Source organism: Sturnus vulgaris, chromosome 3 (assembly GCF_052056855.1).
Source record: "Sturnus vulgaris isolate bStuVul1 chromosome 3, bStuVul1.hap1, whole genome shotgun sequence".
NCBI lineage: Eukaryota > Metazoa > Chordata > Aves > Passeriformes > Sturnidae > Sturnus > Sturnus vulgaris.
Genome location: NC_142245.1, coordinates 85,593,425 through 85,615,647, shown reverse-complemented (window position 1 = coordinate 85,615,647; position 22,223 = coordinate 85,593,425). Strand labels below are relative to the sequence as shown.

The window sequence follows — 22,223 nt, the reverse complement described above, 5'->3', positions numbered from 1 at the left end:
ATGTTAGCCCATTCTAGCACTCCATGATATTCACTGTTGTGGTTGTTTGTTTCATTTCACTGTGGTGATAGTCATCACTTTAAAAGTGTTAACAAAGCAAGCCTTATGCTACTCTCTTTCTCTATCCTGAGAAAATGCTGAAACAGTCAAGAAAATAACCAAGACAGATGAAGATTTGGACAGCTTTAATGAAAATGTAGGACATCGTATCAGCAGTTGTGGTAAAGCTGATGACTGAGACTTCTCAGAACCAAAGACTGTACGTAGTTTCTGCAGCCAAAATTTGTGAAAAGTTTTCAAAAACTGCAGAAACAAGACTTACTTTAAATAAAAAATATTAAGTATAATAGGCATTCTGGAATAGTGAAAAAAAGAAATATTAATTGACTATTAAAGAAATAGCAATTGCAAGTACAGACTTTCCTCTTTAATCAAAATCCTTCTTTCTTTCCCAAATAGCAGTTTGCCCTCTGCTCCAGAAAATAAATATCCTTATTAGAGAAGTTATACTGTGCTGAACATTGAGAAAATAGTCCATTCTGCATTTCAGAGCAATCAGTTCACATGGATTGATTCTTCCAATATTTTTGCATTTGCAAATATGCTTGTTTTATTACATAAAAAATTCTCTAAACAATTTAAAAATTTTCCTTCAGTATGGGACTGGATCATATTTGTAATGGCTAATTATGCATATATAAAATAATTCCTGAAAGTTAAATAAGTTTTCTCATATATTGAAACAAGCCTTTTTAAAACAGAGATATCATAACTGGTCTTTTGCAATTTCTAGTCAATTTCTGATGCATTACAATTTTGGAATTTTTCCACAGTTTCTCAATTTTCTAGTTTCAGTAACCAAGCAATAGTTTTCCAATATGCACCATGCAGGTTTCAGTTTTGAACATCCATTAATGGATTTTGAATAGGCAGCTGTCTGCCCTGCAACATTTGTATACATCTTCATGGCTGTTCCACTCTGTTTTGAGACTTTCACAGAGCTCACATCCTTATTTCCTCCCAGTGCAGTGGAAAGACTCCATAATTTATGTAACTTTTAATAAGCTGAACAAAATAAAAGTATTCTAAAAAAACCACCAGACCTCTGAGGATTTGTCAAAAGGTTTAAAGAAGAGCTTAAAACATGTCTTCCTTCTTTCTTATATATTGGTAAGGCTTTAGTGGCTAGTGTGTACATATTTGTGCTGTTTCAGTGCTTGAGAGAATCAAAACATTTGGTGGCATAATTCTAGATTTGCACAGAGGTGAATTACAGTGTAACTCAATTAGCTTTTTAATTCAAAAATACACTAAGTTTTTTTTATTCCAGATGCCACATATAGAACAAAAACACCATGCTGCTGCTGCTCCAGCTTTCCCTTTTTTTGGAAGTTCTGTTTATTCAAGAGTTATTGATTAGAGCACTGTAGTATATACTTTAAAAGGATATCACTCTATATTTAGATGCACTACTGACTTAAGACAGTATGTGATTGAAAAGCATTTAGCACAGAAGTGTAATCAAGGCATTTGTTCAGTGGCACTGTGGATTTAACTCAGTAGTTACTGTCTTAACTCTTAAGTGTTAGTAGTTAATGTCTAAAATGGGCTGGGTAGGATACTCGGGCTGATAGGAGGCTGATTATGTTGTTTTATGTCATACTGGGTAAGGCATCTGGGGCTGCTTTTGGACATAGATTTGGCATGTTCTTCTGCTCCCCCTCATTCACTTTGAAGAAAAAATTCTTTAATGTGTGTCGTATTAAGATGACAGTCACTCCAGTACTAGCTGGATTTCACAAAATTTAGTGAATTCCATTCATCTGACCTGTGGGCTTCGCTGCAGTTTCCTCGTGGTTTGACTTGCTCATTTTTATTGTTCCCTGTTTGGAAGCTGAGCAGTGTTCATAGGAGTTGGACACAATTAAAGAAGAGTTCTTTAGAACCACTGGTGCTTAGTGAGGTCTGGACCATGGCGTGAGCTGCTCCTAAGACAGAAGCTGGAGTCAGTGATGAGGCCTGAACACCCCAAGGTGCCAACTGCTGGGCTATGAATGCCAGCAGCATTCAGAGGAACCCTATGTGAGCAGCCATAAAACTCAAGGTGCTTTGTGCAGAATTCAGTGTTTTCTGACAAAATTCCTCGTTAGAGTGCCTCAGACGATAGCTACAATCTCAAGACTTGTATAAGTCCCTGGATGAATCTATACATCTGGTCTGGATTTCTCTTTCCTCACGTTAATGACCTCATTTTAAAGCCCATTTTATTTTCTCATTTCATTTCCTCATATTAAGCACATAATGAGTTATATATTTGTCAAGGTTAGTCACCTGGGACTTTTTTGTAGTCAAAGGATAGCACATTCATTTAATTTTCAAAGATCTGAACTCTTGTATTCTTCATGGTTTTGGGAGTTAAATCTAGAAATATAAATACTTTCATATTAGATAATATGAAATACAATTCAATTATAGCAGACTGTTAAATGATTTCTAAGACAGGCCTTAAAATCGGTTAAATTGCTAACACTGTTAGTCATTAAGGAGTTTAAAATTATTTATGAAGTACAATCTTTTTGTTTGTGTGTATGCTCTTCCATTCATGTTAACACATCTGTAGTTCACCATTTTTCTTTTTCTTTTTTCTCCTTTTGCTGGTGTGCAAGAAGCAACAGCTCCACAGGTGATAAAGTGAATGGAAGAACTGCATTTCAGCTGTTTATAGACTGCTGTTTTTGTAATGCAGGCAAGGACAGTGCAGATATTTTTGGCATTTGAAACTAGCTGCTATTAATGTTTAAAAAACCAGACCTACTCTTTAGTAATTGCTATTGAAGTTGCCGCAAACTTCAGCAACTCTCCTAATGTGATAAATAGTGCACCTTGGAAAAGAAATGTTACATAAGCTGTAAAATAGAGAGTTGAAAGATAAATGATTGTACTGAAAATATACTTCATTTTGAAGCATGAAAAAAATGTAATGTTTAAATATAACATGTCAGGAAAACTTACTGCAAATATATGTGCAGTTGTAAAGAGCAGCAGTTTTCTGCTTTACAGTAGAACTTTATCATATTATTTTTGAGCCCAGTTGGAAACCTGCAGGCATTACTTCATTACAGGTACCATATAAGAGGATCTTAGCCCATGTTATTTTTCTTTAGAATTATATGTCCAGGTTTATTGCAGCAGTAAAATTTTCTCATTTTAATGATGACTGCTTTGTGGAAGAGTACTATATACTTCTCTCAGTATTTGAAGGGAAAGAAAGGTAACTTCAAAATTGACTTAATTTTGTTCATCTGTTAGCTGAGATGTCTATTGGGCTGTATCAGAGGTAGGTAGGAAATCAGTAGGAAAACTTGTATGCCTCCTGTAGAAGTCGGTGAATTAATTAGAATCAGCAGATATAAGAAGGAAAAGCTAAATCCAGAAGTAGTAGTAGTAGTAAAATGTAAACTCTGTAGCACTCAGCACTGATTTTCAGCATCAATACTTTTTGTGCTAATCTCCACTTATGTGAAAGGAAAGATTTTCAGTTTCTTGGGAATCACAGCCCTGGCATACAGTATAAAGGGGTAGGAAAATCTCAGCCATGCCATGAAAATCTCATTTAGGAAGGGATGCTCCATGTTTTCTGCAGTAGCTGTGTGATTGCAAGACAGGGCAAGTAGAAGACATGGATTCAGTTTTTTCTTTATGTCCCATCTCACTGTAAAATTCTCTGTTTACAGAGAATATCTCTCCATGGCTCCCACTTACAGAGGATGATACCTGGGCTGAAGACCCCTGCACCAATAAATAGTTTCCTATTGATACTGAACAGTCAATTGATGAGGCTAAATATTTAAAGCCACAGATACACAAACTAGGGCTTCTAACTTCTTTCCCAGTATTCTAATCAGTAAGCTGCACAACCATGCTTGATGCTTTCCCTCTCTCCCCTCTCCCCGTCTTTCCCAGCCCACACAGATATCCCGTGAAAGGTGGAGCAAATTCAGTACAAGTGAAACAGAGGGTCTTCTTCACGACATACACAGTCCACCTGTTGAATCATAAGTTGAGTGCTAAACAGGCACTTTTCAGGTGTGGCTTGGAACAAAGGCCAGCAGCTATACCTCTCTCTATTAGTTAGAAGGAAGACTTCCAGCAGGACAGCTTCCAGAAGTCACTGCATCTGGCCGTGGTGGTTCTCTTGATGGGGGAGTCTGCCTTCTCCAGCACCATCTCATGGCTGCTCAGGGACCACCTAAGTCTTCTACCACTGCAGGTTCACTCTATACACTTTCAAGCCAAAGGCTACAAAGGGAATACGGACTTTTTGAGGAGTAATCTGACATTATAATGGCGGAGGGAGGAAATCAGATTGTCTTCAGCAAATACAAATAAAGCACGGAGCTATTTCTGAAAGAGTCTGTAACTATGTTTAAGAAACCCCATGCATTTGAGAGATTGCTTGGTTATATTTTAAACAAATAATTTTTGAAACCTCAACTTCAAAGGAATAGTTTGTAGATATATTCTCAATAGATGGGATGGATGAAATCCCTCTTTCACTGAAATCAACAGAAATTTTATTATTTAATGGGATAATTTTGCAGATTGCAAATCTGTTTAGCATAATGGAAAGCCAGATCATTCCATGTGTCCAGATGGTTTTCATATTTTTACATGTCTCATTTAGAGTAGCTTGAAGGATTTGTTAGGAATTCTTTAGGAATTTTGCATGAAACATCAAGTCTGTCTCAGGACTGGGGCAGTTTAACTTACAGTGGAGGGAATTAACCATTCAGTTTTCTAGCCTCTGAATGTTTATATGTCGCCTAAGTAAAAGGTTTTCAAACTTGTATTCTTTCTTTGAATATTTTTTTAGACTTCAGAAGAAAAACATGATATCTTATTAAGAAATAGGTTTGATAAGAATTAGTATACTTTGTGTTTCCATTTTGGAGTTACCATTTTATCTAGCAGTCTGAAGGATAGCAATCAGCAAAATTCTTTAACAGACTCTATGAGCCATTAACAAAAGGAGATTTGAATAAACAGCAGCATAGTCTCGCCTTAACCCCATTGGGCATTTATATTCAGTAAAGTCACAAGTCATTTGTAAAGAGAACCTCACAATAAATTCCTGCTGTAGTTGAAAATATTTTTGAATATCAGGGTGCTTGAGTCCTTTCTGTTACCCATTTTCTTAAAGTCACCTTTAATAAACCAGAGCTTGTCTCCTGCAGATGTTTTTACTCAGTCACTTCAAGGCCCTCACAGGGTACTGCTTAGAGGTTTTGCTAAGCAGTGTTCTAATGCACACCTGAAAAACACACTGAGACAGTAAATTTATAAAACTCCATTTGTCCTGCAGATTTCTATATTTACAATTGGTGCTTAGAATTACTTTATTCCTTCCTCTTCTCTGCTCCTGTTGACTTCCTCATTTTATCTTCAAAGTTTTCCAAGTGTGCACAAGCATAGTTGCTGAAAGGCACTGGAGCAAGAGAAGATAAACCTGGCTTAAGGAAAGGAGACCTGATACATACTCAAGCTTGAGTTTGCCAAGTTTTTGAAATTAAGTCATGGCATTTGCTAAGTGATTCAGCCAGCAGCCCAGTGCCTAGTTGGAGTTTGGATATTCAAAGACAGCCACAGATTTGTGTATGATTCATAAATAAACTTTTATGACTTGCAATTTTACAGAGCACAGATCTGGAAAATGAACTCCCTAGAGTGACATATCAAAAACTGCCTAGTGCTCCTATGTGTTAATCGTTTTCCCATAATACATCCTGAGAAGTATGCCACTGGTTTAGTTGCTTTCCAGCCAAGAGTACCTTCCTCTAATGACAGTGAGTTTTAGTTTTGTGATCCTGATAATAATTTGATCCTCATATCTGTATGAGTGAAGATTTAGGTAAATGTGGCTGGCGTTGCTAGGGTTGAAGCTTCCTTTTGTACCTGTCTGACTGATGATATGAGCAATAAGAGCATTAAGTAATTGGTGGTGTGGTGTCACAGTTGATTTTAAAAGCGCGGTAACTTCTACCCCGTCCACATATTCCTCCTTCTGCTGATTCTTAGGCAGATGTAGAAGCAAGTAGATCAGGAACTGATCTGCCTGGAAACAAATACTGTATTTGCTGAGTTAGCTTTCTGCCTAACTAGTCCTCTAGTATCACAATACAAAGAGATATTTTGAGATAGAATATGTACTTTTTCTCGTTTTTTTAATAGAACTTAGGAACGGAAATCAGTCTCTAAGAGCATCATGTAGCATTACATTTCTTTCAGACTCATATGCAGTTCTATGTGCAGGTATTGTATAGCATATATTTTTAATATTTTAAAAATAAAAAACAGTCTGTAGCCAAATGGATGATATGCATGTGCTTGAGATATCTGTCTGCTGCATAAATATTTCATATAAATATTTCATTATTGTAGTTCTAGTGTGCTGAAGAACCAACGGCCTATTTAATTTCCAATGTATTATTTTATTCCAAGTATCTTCTTTAGTCCACAAATAACATGTTTGATTTCTGCACTAGACATAAAGACATTATTTAATGTAGGCATTTCTTTGAATTTCATACAATTTTGTTGTTTCTAAAAGCAGTTAAAGAGAATTGTCATACTTAGGTGTTGTCTCAATGAATGCGTTGTTTTGATGAGACTCCTCACCCTTTCTTTTCTTGATCTCTAGTATAACATACAAACAGATCAGTACAGAAGTTGTGATAACGTCTCTGCCAAATCATCAGATAGTGATGTCAGTGATGTGTCAGCCATTTCCCGAACCAGCAGTGCCTCTCGCCTCAGCAGCACAAGTTTCATGTCAGAGCAATCTGAGCGCCCTCGGGGCAGGATCAGGTGAGTTCTCCCTGCACCTTCAATTGCTTCACACTCCCTCTTTTACCCAGTGCCAGAATACAAACAGAAATTCTTGAAACTAAGTAACCACAACATCAGAATTTGTGAAAAACGTTATGTCTGTACAAACTGTCTTCCATGGCTGGCCTAAGATGACATTGTTTTTGCAGTTTTGCCTCTAAAACAGAAAGCAAACTTCCCATGAGGAGATGATAGATTAATGTATTTATCTCACTTGAACTTGATCACAGGCTGTCCTCTCATTGTTGGCTAAGAATCAGTGTAATCAAGATGTCAGTAAGGCATTACAGCAGAAATATTACTAGATTTTTTTAGTTAAACAGCTTTTTTCATAAAAGCTTGGGTTTTCTTCCTCAAAGTATTTTTCCCTGCCTACCTGCCTTTATTTTTCTCTTTTCATGTATATGATAAATTACTAGATTGGATTGATTATTTATATAGTAATTTTGATATTTCTTGTTCAAAAGTAGTTTAATTCATTTGCATTATCAATTATCAAATACATCTTTCATCCTTGATACTAATCTATTCTGGGATTAGAGTTTTTTTAGGTGTACAGTTTGGTTTTGTTTTCATTTAATTTGATGACAAAACTATCAGCAGCTGTAATGGCTGTAGGATTAGCTTGGTAATCTTTGATTATATCTGTCAGTCCCTGAACTGTCAAAGATTTTACTTTAGGTGTCATAAAACACAAAAAGAATTATGAACTATTTAAAAAATTATCCCTACTAGAAAATCTGCCTGATATAAGCCTGATACAAGATCATTTACCACTCAGAATCCTTCTAGACAGACTCAGTGTCTGAGAAGATCAGGTGCAGGAGTTTGGTATGTTTCTGCAAAAGGAAGAGTTGTTAGGAAAACTCAGAAACTGGCCTCTATGTTTGAGCTAGTTCCACCTAATTTTCTTTTCAAGGAATGTTCACAAGGGTATTTCAAGTCATATTTCAGATTGGTGGAGGTGCAACCTGACAGCTGCAGTAATCCATGATCCAGCAGAACACTGCAGTGGAACTATAAATGTAGTTAAAGTAATTTCAATTCATGTCTTTAAATGCTGCATTTTATTGTGTTTTAGCTTGTCATTATTTGACTCTTATAAGGGGCTTTTTTCATACCAAAATACTTTATTTCATAGACAAAGAATTTTTCTCAACTAGGTCCTCTCACAGTGTCCTTGTCAGGTTCAACAAGAATAGGATATTTTTTTCCCATAATTATGTCTAACAGATTTTATCTGAAATTTTTCTTGAGTTCAGAATATCTGATCATAAATATCAAGGCTGGGAGAACCAGTAACCTTGTGTGAGCCTGGCAAGGGTGAAACCTGGGGTCAAATCTTCAACCTCTTTCATTCTTAGAAGTAGCAGAGCACTTCGGGTGCAGGATTGGGTGACCTAGTATACAAAGCCAAGTGTCTCCAGGGGGAGTTCCAGTTCAGCTTCACTCTAGACCAGTAAAGTGAGATGTAATTGAAATTCAGATGCCTTCCCTTTCTGATACTGTCCACAGAATCCATACCTCAGAAATCAGACACTTTGTGGTTGCTTGTTTTGATCTTCTCTAAATTCAGTTTGTACTTCCATAAGTGGACAAAATGTGTAGTAATAATATACAATGCAGTTCCTTCAGTAGAAATATGAGGAAGAGATTAAAAGATTGGGGAAAGAGTTGATTTTATTAGGAACAATTATTTTCTTCTTGAGATTCATGGTGTGTAACTCCAGCCTTAAACCTATGTATCTTCAGTGGAATTCACCTAAAAAGTAAGCCACCATTAAAAAGAAGAAAACACCTATTATGTCAGACAGGTATCAAAGGCAGGGCAGTCATCCTTTTCTAGCATTAATTGTTGAGGAAACCCTAGATAACTTGTTTAGATTGGTTGCTTTAATTTTTGACATTTAAGATTAAAAGGATTATTTCTCTCAATTACTAAATTTTCTTTAAGGTCAAGGAATTAGAAGTTTTAAGTTCAATTTTGATTAGTAATTTGAAATTCAGATTTTATTTTTGCCAAAGAATCCAGTTATTTATCAAAAGAACCCGATGTTAACATATATCAAACAGGATGAGATAGGATGGGATGGCATGGTTGAGCAGGAAGGGTAGCATTTTTGTCTACCTGTTTTTGTCATTCAGAAACCACCTATCCAGCATCATCTTCAGGCCAGTGGCCATGGCAGCTGTGTGAGCATAATGTTATATTTAAGGATAAAATTTGTTGAAGTGCCTTTTTAAGGCACCTACTTTTTGTTCTCCAGATATGTTCTAGATATGAACCTAGTAAGCACATAGAAACTCAAAGGAGGTGGCTCAGTTCTAGGCATATTTCACTGAATTAAGTCATTCAACAAGTATCCTTACCTTGAAGAGTAGTCCAGGGTTCAGATTAGAAACTTGAAGTGTTTGATGCAAATTCTAAATATAAGTGTATTAAATAGCTTCTTGCTTTCTAATTTGTTTAGCATTTTCAGGTATGTGTTAAAACAAATGGCTTTGTGTGGATGAGCTAGTCTGTATATGAAATTATTAGAAACTCTTTCTTGTTACCATCCTGGGGAGGATGGTTAACTGCCGTGCTCTCTAGTTGTACGTGCAGAAAAAAAATACCAGGAATTTTTGGTGTGTGAACAAAAAGTTCTGCGACTTCTGGTTTGTGAATTTGGAGTTGGTGTGTGTCTTATGAGTGAAGCAAAATTACCAATCCATGTTTATGGAGATTTGCTTTCATCAGTCATGGTCTTTATGCATTCATAATAGAGTCACGTAGTACTTTGTGCCTGCCTATGTTGGAGACGTTACTGAAATGTGTCTGAAACATTTCTCACATCCTAAATGCAGAGAAAGGAATTTTTTTCATGGTTTTTAAAGTGATAAGTAAGAACCCATGATGATTAATCAGCCCCATATGGGTTTGATCAGACAAAGAAGGACATTTGCTGACTTAATTAAAAATTATGTCAGATTATGTCATTGTATCACTTTTAATTTGTAGTCTGTTTATGCAAAGATACCTGGACTTCTTGGTGCTGTTAAATAGGGAACTGTCCTGCATGGTAAAGGTGAGGTGGAGGCTTCTGTTTTAGAGGAATAACAAGCTACCATAAGGTGTTTCACTTAAATCCAGTTTAATAAAATCTGCTAAATTTAAGAAAGACTGAATAACCTTTTTTAAGGTGAATTTGGCTCACTGTATCTGGATTTCAAACAAATTGCCCCTGCATTAGGAATATTACTGTTATCTCTCTTTTTACATTTGAAAACTACATCTTATTAAGAATTGTGGTTTTTTATCTTGATCAATGTGTGATATAATATCATTATGTCCGTGCCAAATTTTAATCTGTTTTTACATGCTTTTTAAAATGGAATGCTTAAGTGTAATTAAAATATTTTATATGAGCTTATCAAGGAAAGAGGATAATGTAATGAGATGTAACAGTGGATTTAAACCAGTTCTAATTTATTTCACATGTTATGCCATGCCACTGAATGGCTTCTATCAAAAACTCATGTATTGTTTTTGGCATTTATGTTCTCTGTATGTCACTGAAGTTTGTACTGTCAAAATCTACCTGACAAACATTTTCTTCCCTGGTTTCCAGAGCAGAATACACAACTTGTGTATAGCTGTTGTTCCTTCAGTATGCTGACACTTAGCTCTAGTACACTTGAGCTTTAAAACACGAATGATGGAGCAGAGTAATGATGATTCAGGATCAAGTGAGGAAGTGGTTGATGGTTTGATAGGCAATGGATGCAGAGAGATGGAGACAGCCAGGACCTCATAAACAACAAAACGGGGCAGGGAGGAGCCACCCGCAGTTTATGCACATGAATAAGGGCGACTGAGAGAACATTTAGGGAAAGCTCTCATACCTTTTCTGGGAAATCAGCACAAGTGTGTGAATCTCCGGATGGCCTGTGCTCTAAAGCATGGGGAACAAACTAGAGGAATTAGAGGTTTGCTGTGCAGCTGCAGGGCTCTGGTCTTATCATGATTACAGAGAAGGGCTGGGATAGCTCATATTACTGGAGTGCTGCAATCCATGGAAGCACAGGGCAGGATATGTGAGGGAGCAGAATATGCAGGGAGCTCTGCCTAGACATGGGTGATGGACCAGCTGAGAGTTTATAGGTCAGGATTAGAGGCCCAACCAATGTAATGATTTTGTAGGTGTCTGCTATGGACTTCCTGATCAGGAAGAGGAATTAGATGAGGCCTTCTTCCAGTTGTAGGTTCTGGTTTTCATGGAGAACTTAAACCATCCTGTTATCTGCTGGCTGAGCAATGCAGAAGGGCACAAGCAATTCAGGAGATTTCTGTAGTACACTGATGATAGGAGGGAAAGTCTGGAGCAAGGACTCAGCAGACCATGATATGATCAAGGAACATTTAAATAAACTGGACATATACAAGTTATTGGCGCGTGACAAGATGAACCCATGAATACTAAATGAACTGGTGTTGACTGATGTCACTGCAAGGCCAGTCAATAATCTTTGGAACACAGCAGTCAGGGGATGTTCTTGAAGACTGGAAGAAAAATCATCACTACTACCTTCAAAAAGGGAAAGGGATCTTGGAAACCATAGGCCTGTCAGCCTTAGCTCAACCTCTGGGTAGGTGATGGAACAAATAATTGTGGAAAATATTTCCAAACATTTGTGTAGAACAAGGGGGTGATTGTGGATAGTCAGCATGAAGTTACAAAGGGCAAATTGAGCCTGACCAGCCTGATGGCCTTCTTTCATTAGTCGACTGGCGTGATGGATGAGAGGAGAATATCAGATGTTCTGTATCTTGTGTCTGGTAAGAAGTTCAACACCCTTTTCTAAAACACCCTTATAGACAAACTGAGGAAGTACAGCCTAGGTAAGTAAACAGTGAGGCTGGAAACTGGCTGAATACCAGGTTTAGGGGATTGTGACATGTGACACCAAGTCCAGCTGGAGACTTGTGGTGTATGCCTGGGGTCAATATTATGGCACTACTGTTTAACATCTTGATTAGTGTTTGGCATGATGGGGCAGAATGCACCCTCAGCAGGTTTGCAGACAACAGAAAACTGATAGGAATCATTGATATATTAGGGGGATATGACACTATTCAGAGGGACCTCAACAGGATGGAGAAATGGGCCATTAGGGACCTCACTAAGTTCAAAAAAGGAAATAAAAAATCCTGTACCTGGGGAGGAGTAACCCCATGTACCATTGCACCCTGGGGACTTACAGCTACACAACTTTGCAACTGGAAAGCAGATTTTCAGGAAAAACCCTAGGATGTTTCTGGATGCTAAGATGAACCTGAGCCAACAATCCCTCCTTGCATTAATGAACCAACACTGTCCTGGGCTGCATTAGGAAAAGTGTTGCCAGCAGGCTGGGGAACATGATCCTTCCCCATCAGCAGAGCTGAGTAGCTCTAGTGAGACACATCTGGAGTTCTAAGTCTAGTTCTGGGCTCCCCAGTACAAGAGACATGGAGCTACTGGAGCATGTCCAGCAAGGGGCCATGAAGATGGTGAAGAGATTAGTGTGTCTGTTGAGGAGAGGCCAAGAGAGCTGAATGTTCATCTTGGAGTAGAGAAGGCTCAAGGGAGATCTTACCAATGTGCATAAATGCCTGCAGAGAAAAAAGGCCAGACTCTTCTCAGTGAGAGGATGAGCACACACTGAAATAAGGCAAATCACACTAAGACATGAGAAAAACATTTTTTTCTGCAAAATTTTTTAAGCACTGGAACAGGTGGTGCAGAGATTTTGCACAGTCCCAGTATCTCAGGATATCTAAACTCCAAGTAGATATGGTCCTGAGCAACCTGCTCTTATCATACCTGCAGTATGCAGGTGAGTTGGACCTTGCAGTCTCCAAAGGTGTGCTCCAGCCTCACCTGTTCTGTCAGTGTTTTTCAGATTTTCATTTCATGCTGCTTATTATGGTGTTCTCTTACACAAAATGCTCAGTGTCTAGTTTGGAGCCAGGTGAAGTGACTGGAGGTTTGCTGTCTCACTGAGGACAAACAACAGTGTTGAGCTGCAGATCTCTCAAGGTGATGCAGCCAGAGGCCATTCATTCTCTGGATTGGAGATGGATTTTCCAGAGGTTTTCCATGCTCCCATGTAGTACATTGGAGCTAGTTTGATACAATTTATAGTGGTGAGGGGCTAGAGAGTCTGAAGGGTCTTCTGACCTCTTTTCAGGCTCCCCAGTAATGCTGCTTGTTACATCATAAATCTTGTGATGTGACTGGTGCAGTACAGTTGTTCAGTCCTTCCCCCACCCTCTCTTTAGGCCAGGGCTGCAGTCACCTTTCTCAGCACACTGATTCACTAGAATGCAGCACTACTGCACCACAGAGCCAGCTGAGCAAAGTTTAATTTAGTGTCATAACAGTGAAGGAAAACAACACACCAAGGTTTTTCATGGATTTCATGAGACTGAGGTCTGTGTTGAAATAAGGAAACCCATTCATTTCATGTTAATTACAAAAGTAATTACAATCTTTATATTGAATATATGCTACAGTGACTAAGAGTGTAGTCAAGATACTTTACTCATGAAAAAAATGAAATGTAAAATCTTTTAATTATTGATATAAATATTGCAAACAGAACTAGTGGAGGCAACAACAGAAGCTTATTCATCAATAAAAGTAAATCACCTGGAAAATGGGAACAACTTCACAAGTAATTTCAGACTGGCTTTGTGGAGGATATTCACTATGCCACACTCATTATCTAAACCTGGGAGAAGATCCTGAAAATGTGTGGAGTATAATAGATATTTTGTACTCTGCTTAAATTTGATCCCATATTTCTTCATGAATCAGTGTAAGGGTAAGTTCACATTATATAAAGAAAGGATTGAGCTCTATAAATTTGCAGTGCTGGAGCCTAGTATAGGAGGATCTGTTTGTGTATACTAGGTAAAATTGGGTATTCCTGGGGTTTGTAGTTCTCATTGTTGGTATTCTGTAAAAAAATAAATGTTACTTTATTTATTCAAGGTGTTATCAACCCAGATCTTTGTCTGGCAAAGGAGGTATCATGTACTTGGAATCTTGGATCTGAGAGCTTTCAGGATGTCATACTAGAAGACATAGCAGATTATCTTGTGTGTTGTTTGTGCTGTGGCACTGCCAAGCAGATTTAAAAAACCCAAACCCCTGCATGCCTTGTGCATGCCTGGCTGTGTTCTATCAGGTAACAGTGATCACAGTGCTCTGGCAGCCTGCTGAGCTGGGTCTCTTGCTCAGAAGTAGATGTTAGGAATATTTGAAGAGCTAGATCCTATCAACTGTAAATCTCCACAACTACACAGACAGTGGTGTGGCAGCATCAGTCTGTATCATTTTGAAAGCTGGTCCTCAAACGGCATTTTCAAAGGGATGTTTCCTGTGTTTTTCCTTAAATTCTGCCATGTGCAGCATTTCAAAACATCACTGTGGAAGGTCTGTTCCATATTTCTCAGGCCTAAAGCACCACAGAGTCAAATTACATACCTGCAGAAGTAGCAGAAATTATGAATCCTGCTGCATATATGTTCACTTGTGAATCAGATCAACCTTTTCAGTTATCACATTTCTAAATATAGAATCTTGAACCAAGTTCTCATTTGCTATTTATCTTCCATATTATATCTGCTTCAAAGCCTGCAGAGCTAAGGTCTTTTATAAGGTCTTTGCAAATTTATAGATGGCTGCAGTTGTGTTTTATCAGCTGGGCTATGGATCACCAGAATCAGTGCTTCAATATAATTTGTTTTCAGTCAGCTGTCAAAGCTCAAGTACAATGGTGCTCATTGAAGAGTTTATTTTCTTATAGTTTATTTTCTTAATGTGAACTGGCATGGCTTTGGAGATGTAATGCTGTTGTTCTCTTTTCTGAAGTTTCATTTATAATGGTCAAAATACTAAGTTCACGATTTATTTTTTTAAATTATGTCTCTGCAAATTTAACTTGACTGAAGAGTATTTGTTGACCTGGGTATTTCTTTCTCGTGACAAATTGTAGATCCTGCAATTTTCATGTGCAAAAATTTTAAGATGATTAGGCTATATTTCTCATAAGTATGAAATCCTACCTCTTCTATGTAAATTGGAATTCCTTCTTTCTAAGAAAGAAATAGAGATACTAGAATTATTCTGCACTAATTAAAGTAATGAGTATATTTATAATGCAATATTTCTTTTGTATTAAAATGTACAAGTAACAGTAGGGTTTTTTTTTTGGTTTGGAAATTTATAAGCCAAAAAACCAACATTACCTTCCCAGGAAAGTAAAACCCATGAAACTCCTTAACAAGTCTACTCTCAAGGTAGTAATATATTTTTACAAGAATTAATACACTTTTAATGGTTATTAATAACATTATACTGTGGAATACATTGGCATAATAGTAACATTTTAAATCTGAGTTTAAAAAGAACATTAGTTCATATCTTTATTTAAAAACAGGGAGACTTCTGTCTGTGCTTAACAAACTGATACCTTAATTCAGCTTCCTCTTGGAGGAGTAAATGATCTTTGCCAACACAGAGAGGTATTTTAAATAAAAATTTAGCTCCTTGTCTAGTTTTTATGTACACCAAAAGCTTGAGCTGATGGAAAACTTGTCAATTTTCATGTAACTTTGCTGAGTAGCAGTAGTATGACTGCTATTTTGTTTAAAATTGAACAATTAAAATAGAGAAACAGGGATATAATAACAAACAGTGGAGGCCTTGAAAGATGATACAGTTTTATTACAGTGCAAAATAAAATTTGTAGTTATTGCAAATTCCCTAGCAGGGTTAGCAATGACTAAGAACTTCACAGATGCGAAATGTGTTGTAGCTGTCATCAAAACTGATAAATGAAGAGTTTTTTAAAAACTTTAGGATAGTAATAGTGTTCATTTTTGAAAAAAAACAAACAAAAAACAACAAAAAAATTATTTACATAGCAAAAAACCTGTCAAGATTTTGAGGCTAAGCCATAGGGATAAACCTTCTCTAAGGTCGTGTAGAGAATGAGGCAGGAATTGTAGAAAGATAAAGAATTGTCTTCTCACTTGCCAAGTTTATTAGTGCTCTGGGAAATTACTCTCTGCCCCGTAGTTTTTATGTGATTAGTGACAAGTCATTTCAGACATGCCTTTGTTGGTGGTCATATGCTGCCTGTTGCAGGGGGGTTTATTGTGTCTTGATGCTGTGGACTCAATTCCCCATCGTGTGGGAAGTTTGGAGCAAAACTCACACACAATTCTTTAAGGTTCTGGTTTGAAATCTTTTAACATGAGAGGTATGACTTAAAGAAGTTGTTTTGTCAAATTGACAGGTACTCAGAAGAATTGAGGTACTCAATTGAGAATTGAGGTACAGGTACTCTATTTGTGCCAAATAGAAGGATCACCTCATTGAAATCTTTCAGTCAGGCACTGGCCTCTTCTCAAAGTGAAGTGAATTTATAATTTCGGTTTTGTTGTTGCTGTTTTTGGGTTTCTGTTTGTTTTTGTAGCTTTTTTTTCTTGTAATTTCCTTCAAATGTGCCAGGCAATCTGCCATGGTATATCAGTTGGAAGTTAGAACATATAAAAGAAGAAATTCGACCATGGGCAGAAACCAGACATGGAAAATTTCTACCTAAATTTTTCATGTTTGACAAACAGAACAGATACAGGTAACAGGGGATGTAATTTTTGTCTAAAATCTCCACAGTGCAAGCATCCACTGCAACACTTGAAGTAAATTGCCAATCCTACTTTGTTTCTGATTATCCAAATCACTGCAGCTAAAATCCAAACTCCAAAAAAGTTTCATTAACTGTGCACTTCCCAGTTTCATTAAAGAGAGAAACACACTGAGCATGTACTGCCATTAGTTAATATTGCTGCTCAGGTGATCTGTCTTGGAGCAAGGACAGGCACTCTGATGTAACCTGAGTCACAACTTTTGCTTTTTTCAGGGGGAAATAGAGGGCAGTAGCCTCCAAATTATTACCATGAAGGCAATATAAATGAAAACATTTTAGATAAGCTGCTTAAAAAATATAATGTATCCTCTTTACCCCCAAAGAGTATATTACAGATGGAAACTTCTGTTTCTGAGGTCATTTATGTACAACACCAAGGTGAAGCCAGAGTAATTAATGTTCTAATTATCCATTTTCTAAAGATAATGATTTTTGAAAATCCATCATTATAAACTGCTTTATGTATCTGTCAGAGAGGGAGGGAGATGGAGTCTTTAATCCCTTCAGAACATCTGTACATGAAAAATGTACTATGGAGCATTGCTTCTGCATTTTTAATTATCTAATTATGTTTCCTCTTTCAAAGAAAGTGTCACATCACCAGCAGTCTTTCTTAACAATTTGAAAAAGATGGAAAAATTATTTTAATTGGTGTTTCATTTAATTACCGCAGTTGATAAAGATGAAATGTAATCCATAAACTTTTAGTTAAAGTACATTATTCTAATACTTTAAACGAGCAGTACTTGTCATTTTTAGATTAAAGAAATGTAGGAAAATAGTTTTAGCCATGGCTCAGACCTCAGAGTACTTCTCACTTGCTTTATCTTCATCTCAGTTTACTATATTTTTAAAGATTTTATCTGCATTTTTTTGTTAGTGATGACCTTGCACTGTCCTATTTAGCTTTTCAGATTCTCCTCCTGCATTTCGTATTTTGTTGCTATTTCCTGTTGCTATTATCTGCTTTTGAAAAGGAGCAATGAGTAATCTATTTAATGTCAATGGCGTAGCATTTTTTACATGAAGAGCAGTGATACCACAGGCACTTCAGTACCTCATGCTTCATAGGGGGAAAAACACAGCAGGGAAAATAACATTACTCCTGAATGTCATGCAAAAAAAAAAAAATGAAAAACTGGTGAATTAGCTTTCGTTGTACTGAAGAAAGCTTCCTTCAGTATTGAACGACAGATTTTTGTATTTGTCATACACACACATGCACACCCGATATCTATTTTCTTGATACAAATTTAGTATTTACATCCTTTCTATATTTGGTACACTTTAACATAATATATATGGAGCTACATGCAGTCAAGTTTGGGTCATTTGAGCTGTTTGCCCTTTGATTCACATGAGCCTTTTCCACATCAGCTTTAATAGTAATAGTTAACCCTGAGCAGTGCCCTGGGGTGGCTGCTTTTGTCTTGGTCTCATTTTATGATTCATGACATTAGTTGGCTTCAGGCTGATGGTGCCTTGGGTTTGTGCAGGCAGACTCACGGGCTCCACATACAGAGACAATTGCTCTGCTTGTTTCATAGAATATAAATTAAGTTGAAATATTCATGGCAAATAATAAAATTCTGCTTATCTTTTGCTTGGAAAATAGTTAAAATCTGCTTATCTTTTGTGATGTTCAGACTTACTTTCTGTATTGTTATTCCTTCATTTCACAGAGAAATGCTGGTTTTGCAAGTTTAAAAAGTAGAAATTTGTCAGAACTGTGAAGCTGGCAAATTCAGTGGTCAGTGTGCTCCTGAGAAAAGCATTATCACAACTCAGATTCTGATATACTGTATTCCAATATGGAAATTTTCTGATCTTCCAAAGTAGGATTTTAACCAGTTAAGCTCCCAGAGGAGGCTGCTGTAATAAAATCTTCCCCAGCCCTTCCCTCAGTGAGAGTTTGCACATTGAAGACAGTGGGGCTGGAGAGGTGTCATCCCAGAGGGAGCAGCTGTGTCACTGAGTGGCACTTTCATGCAATATAAGAATATTGTCACCAACAGATACAACTTACAAATTATTGATCTTTAAGTATCCTAGGACTCTAATATGGTGATTGACAGCAGAAGCAAGGATTTTTTTGTGATTCTAATAGGTATTTCATAGAACATATTTCATCCTAGAACAATCTAATATATGTTCAATATGCATGTTAAATCAATATGTAGTTCCAGTTGGTACAGACTGTACGAAATTATTATTTGATCAAACTAACTTTTATGGTCTAAAAAATTATTTTGACTGGCTAGAGAGAGTTATAACATTGGATATATGTTTGTCATTTGGTTTGTAAAGCACTATGCTTCAATTAATTTAGTAAATGCTAATGAATATTTATAAGTATTTATTTAAAAATTTACAGTAATTTATCTTGCAGCAAATGTTATATATCATGCATAATATAAAATATAAATATTTTCTTAGAATGAAAAATCTGTATATAAGTAATTGTTCGTATTTATTGATTATATATCATATAATACTAATAACAAGACACTTATTTTTAGAAATGCAATGTTTCTCATTATAAAAGTGTCTTCCCTTTGGTCCAGAGCTCTTATGTGTTTAGGAGATTATTAGTATTCATGAGCTACCTCATTGCAAAAGGGTGCCACAGGGGCTATGAGTTAGTACGTGATGCTGCATTTGGCAGGAGAGAGGGGAAATGCAGTGGCTTGTGCTGCTGGGGGCCAGGGATTCTGCTGAAAGATTCAAGTGGCTGCAACTGTCTGCAAAGAACTTAAAACATTATCTACACAGCAAGGAATACAGGGCATCATTTATTTACTCATGGCTTGCATGGGGAAAATGGGTGGAGTAAAAATGAGGGCTCATGAAAATAAAAACCTAAAGTATTTTTTTATACATCATCAGTAATTCTAAGAGAATGAAGGAAATGCTGTCATTTTAGCAATGGCTGATCATTTCAGATTTTTTCTGTGAAAGGATATACTTCCAGATAGGTGAGTTTATGGACAAGTATTTTTCTAGCTTTCTTACCACTGTCTTACTATCTTTTTCAGGTGGAATGTGCAGGTATTTTATGTAATTACTGAGAGATACTGAGTGTATATCTGTATACCAATTTTCTCAAATCAAATGATTTTTCCAGTATGCTTTTATGGATCTTGAATACATATATAGTAGTTATCTGTACATAAAAAGATAGATAATGATTTAATACAGGTACTTGGCTTGATTTCAGTTCTATATAGTTGTGTGTGCTGTACTTTAATATAAGCAAGTATAATCCACAATGCTCTTGTAGAATGCTTATCTTATAGAATTTGTTTCAGGGCTGGTTTTTATGCTAGCTTGTAACTCAAACTACTTTTTCATTAACTTCTTTTCTCTTAATACCTCATTCTTCGTTCCCACAGATAGAACTTTCAGGTAGGGGCAGCTTACAAAACCGAATATGTTGCTTTCTTTCAGAACTCTGATGGCTGTCATGTGAATACAGTCTTGATGTTGCCTTCAGATGCAACTTTAGATGGGATCTGTCTCAACTGCATAGGTTTTGGCAAGAAATATAAGCATTTTTCTCTTGGTAGAGGGAGCAGTGTCTTCCCTGCTGATGCAGGAACCTGGTGGTAGTGTCTGACCCCAGTGCTGGGGAAGCTCCTCTGCTCTTGCTAGGCTTAGAGGGAAGTTTTCTTTAGAAGTTAATTAAAAAAAAAAAGAAGTTAAAAATCCAATTTCTCTTTTTCTATGGTGAATATCTGTGAAATAATACACAGGCCCAGATTGTCTGTAACCATTCTTAATATGCATATCAATTATGTTGTTATGACTGTAACTAGAAATAACATAAGACGCTTTCAAAGCTATTCTTCAGAAGAAATGCTAAAGATCATAAAATAATTGTAAATAAAAATGTAGTGAATTAATTAATTTATGACTAAATGGACTAGACTAATAAATATGTTACTCTTCATTATCCTGTTACAGAAAACAATGCTTATTTATTGTGTTATGATTACTAAGTTTAAATATAATTTGGTAATTTACCAATTTTAGCCACAAGCCTTCAAAAACTTGCATCTGCATTTAAACAAATGTGTTAATAATACCAGCAAGTCTGGAAAAAATAAAATTTCGGTATGTTATTATCAAAACAGTTAAGTGCAAAGGATATATTCGTGCAGGTCCTTTTCTTGTTTGTACTTCATAAATTAAACTCTAACAGTAGTGAATAAAGCAAGAATGTGAGCTAGGAGCTTTTTCCTCAAGTGATAATCAGTAATGTAATGGTAAAACATTGTGTTCTAAGGGTACTCAATTAGATGGTATAAGAATGCTGAATTTTAAATGCCTATTCTTTTGGGACTGTTTCAGTTAATGAAAAATAATAAACTAGCACAAGGATAAGATGAATGCAAGGAAAACTTAATCTGTTTGCTTTGTTATGACAAGACAACGTATTGGACAGCTGTAGGATCCTTGGTCCTATGCCATTATGCCCATTTCTAGCAAATTAATAGCTTTTTTGTTCTAGTACACTAGAACATATTTCCTAAGAAAGTAGGACTTCATATTTGCAAGGTAAAAACAAGTACAATTTGAATTCTAAATTTTTCTGGTTTTTGTTTTTTTAATTAAGACAAATTTAATTAAGCTAAATCTTCTAGTTTCCTCTACCTATTGCAAAGAATCAAAAATGAAATTTTTATAACTCTTTGTAAAAAACAATTTTGCTGTTATTTAGAAACTTTCTGTGTTCCCTGAATTAGTGGACTCATACATCAAAGATGGTTTTTTTTTCCCCAAAAGTTACAATACCATATTTTATTATTTCTCAGCTGATGGATATCACTGCCTCCTAAAATGCATAATAAATAAAGTGAGATTAGAGCATTTCAGGTAAATTGTAAAAAAAAAAAAAGTGATGGCTGGCATAAAAACATCGTGATTTTAGTATTTATTCATAAACACCTGAAATTCAGTAGAGCAAATTCAATAATATGGTAAATAATTATTTATTTGCATGTCAGATTTTATAGTCCATTGAACTTTAGTGCTGGAAATGATAGGTTTATAGATTATTATGTCAGCAAAGCATCTGTTAATATAGTTGAAATATCAACAGATGCTCTCAAAAGAAATATTTTCAGTTTCTTTCCCCTCTCTTACTGACATATTGATGCAGAAACTCAAGAATTGACAGAATTGATGACTCCAAGGCTCAAAAATGGGAACAAAATTACTACAGAAAGCTTTGTAGGGGCCAGTCTTGGCAACGTAGAAACAGGCACTGAAATCCAATTCCATGTGCTGTTGGAAAAAAATTATCTGTGTGGAAAGGAGTTATCCATGTCTAGTCCAAGTAGGAAGTAGGATCCTTCAAAATGAGAGCTGTGTGATTCTGCCCTCTCCTTGAGATAGCGAAGTGTCTCTTGCTCCAGAGAAGAAACCAGTTAACAGTGCTGTCTTCTATCACCCTAGAGGCCTTTTTTTGGTTCTTGTATATATATGTGGGGAAGATGGTATTTTTTTAGTTTTATGTTGGTTTTTTTTCCCAGCTAAAATTCTTCCTGGAATGATTGAACATGTTTGTGTGTGCGCTCACATTTATGTGAGAG

At 36.3% G+C, this 22,223-nt stretch overlaps 1 protein-coding gene across 50 annotated transcripts in view; it reads left to right on the top strand.

Annotated features, from left to right (window-relative positions):
- Nucleotides 1-22,223, top strand: part of RIMS1 (regulating synaptic membrane exocytosis 1) — a 311,085-nt gene that overhangs the window by 246,357 nt on the left and 42,505 nt on the right. For 37 of the 50 annotated variants that reach the window (XM_088162186.1, XM_088162157.1, XM_088162158.1 and 34 more), the window contains one exon: nt 6,698-6,864. The exons of the other annotated variants lie outside the window; for them this stretch is intronic. In XM_088162186.1, coding sequence (XP_088018312.1) covers nt 6,698-6,864 — 167 coding nt within the window. The remainder of the gene's footprint in view (nt 1-6,697; nt 6,865-22,223) is intronic. 50 annotated transcript variants of the gene reach the window in all.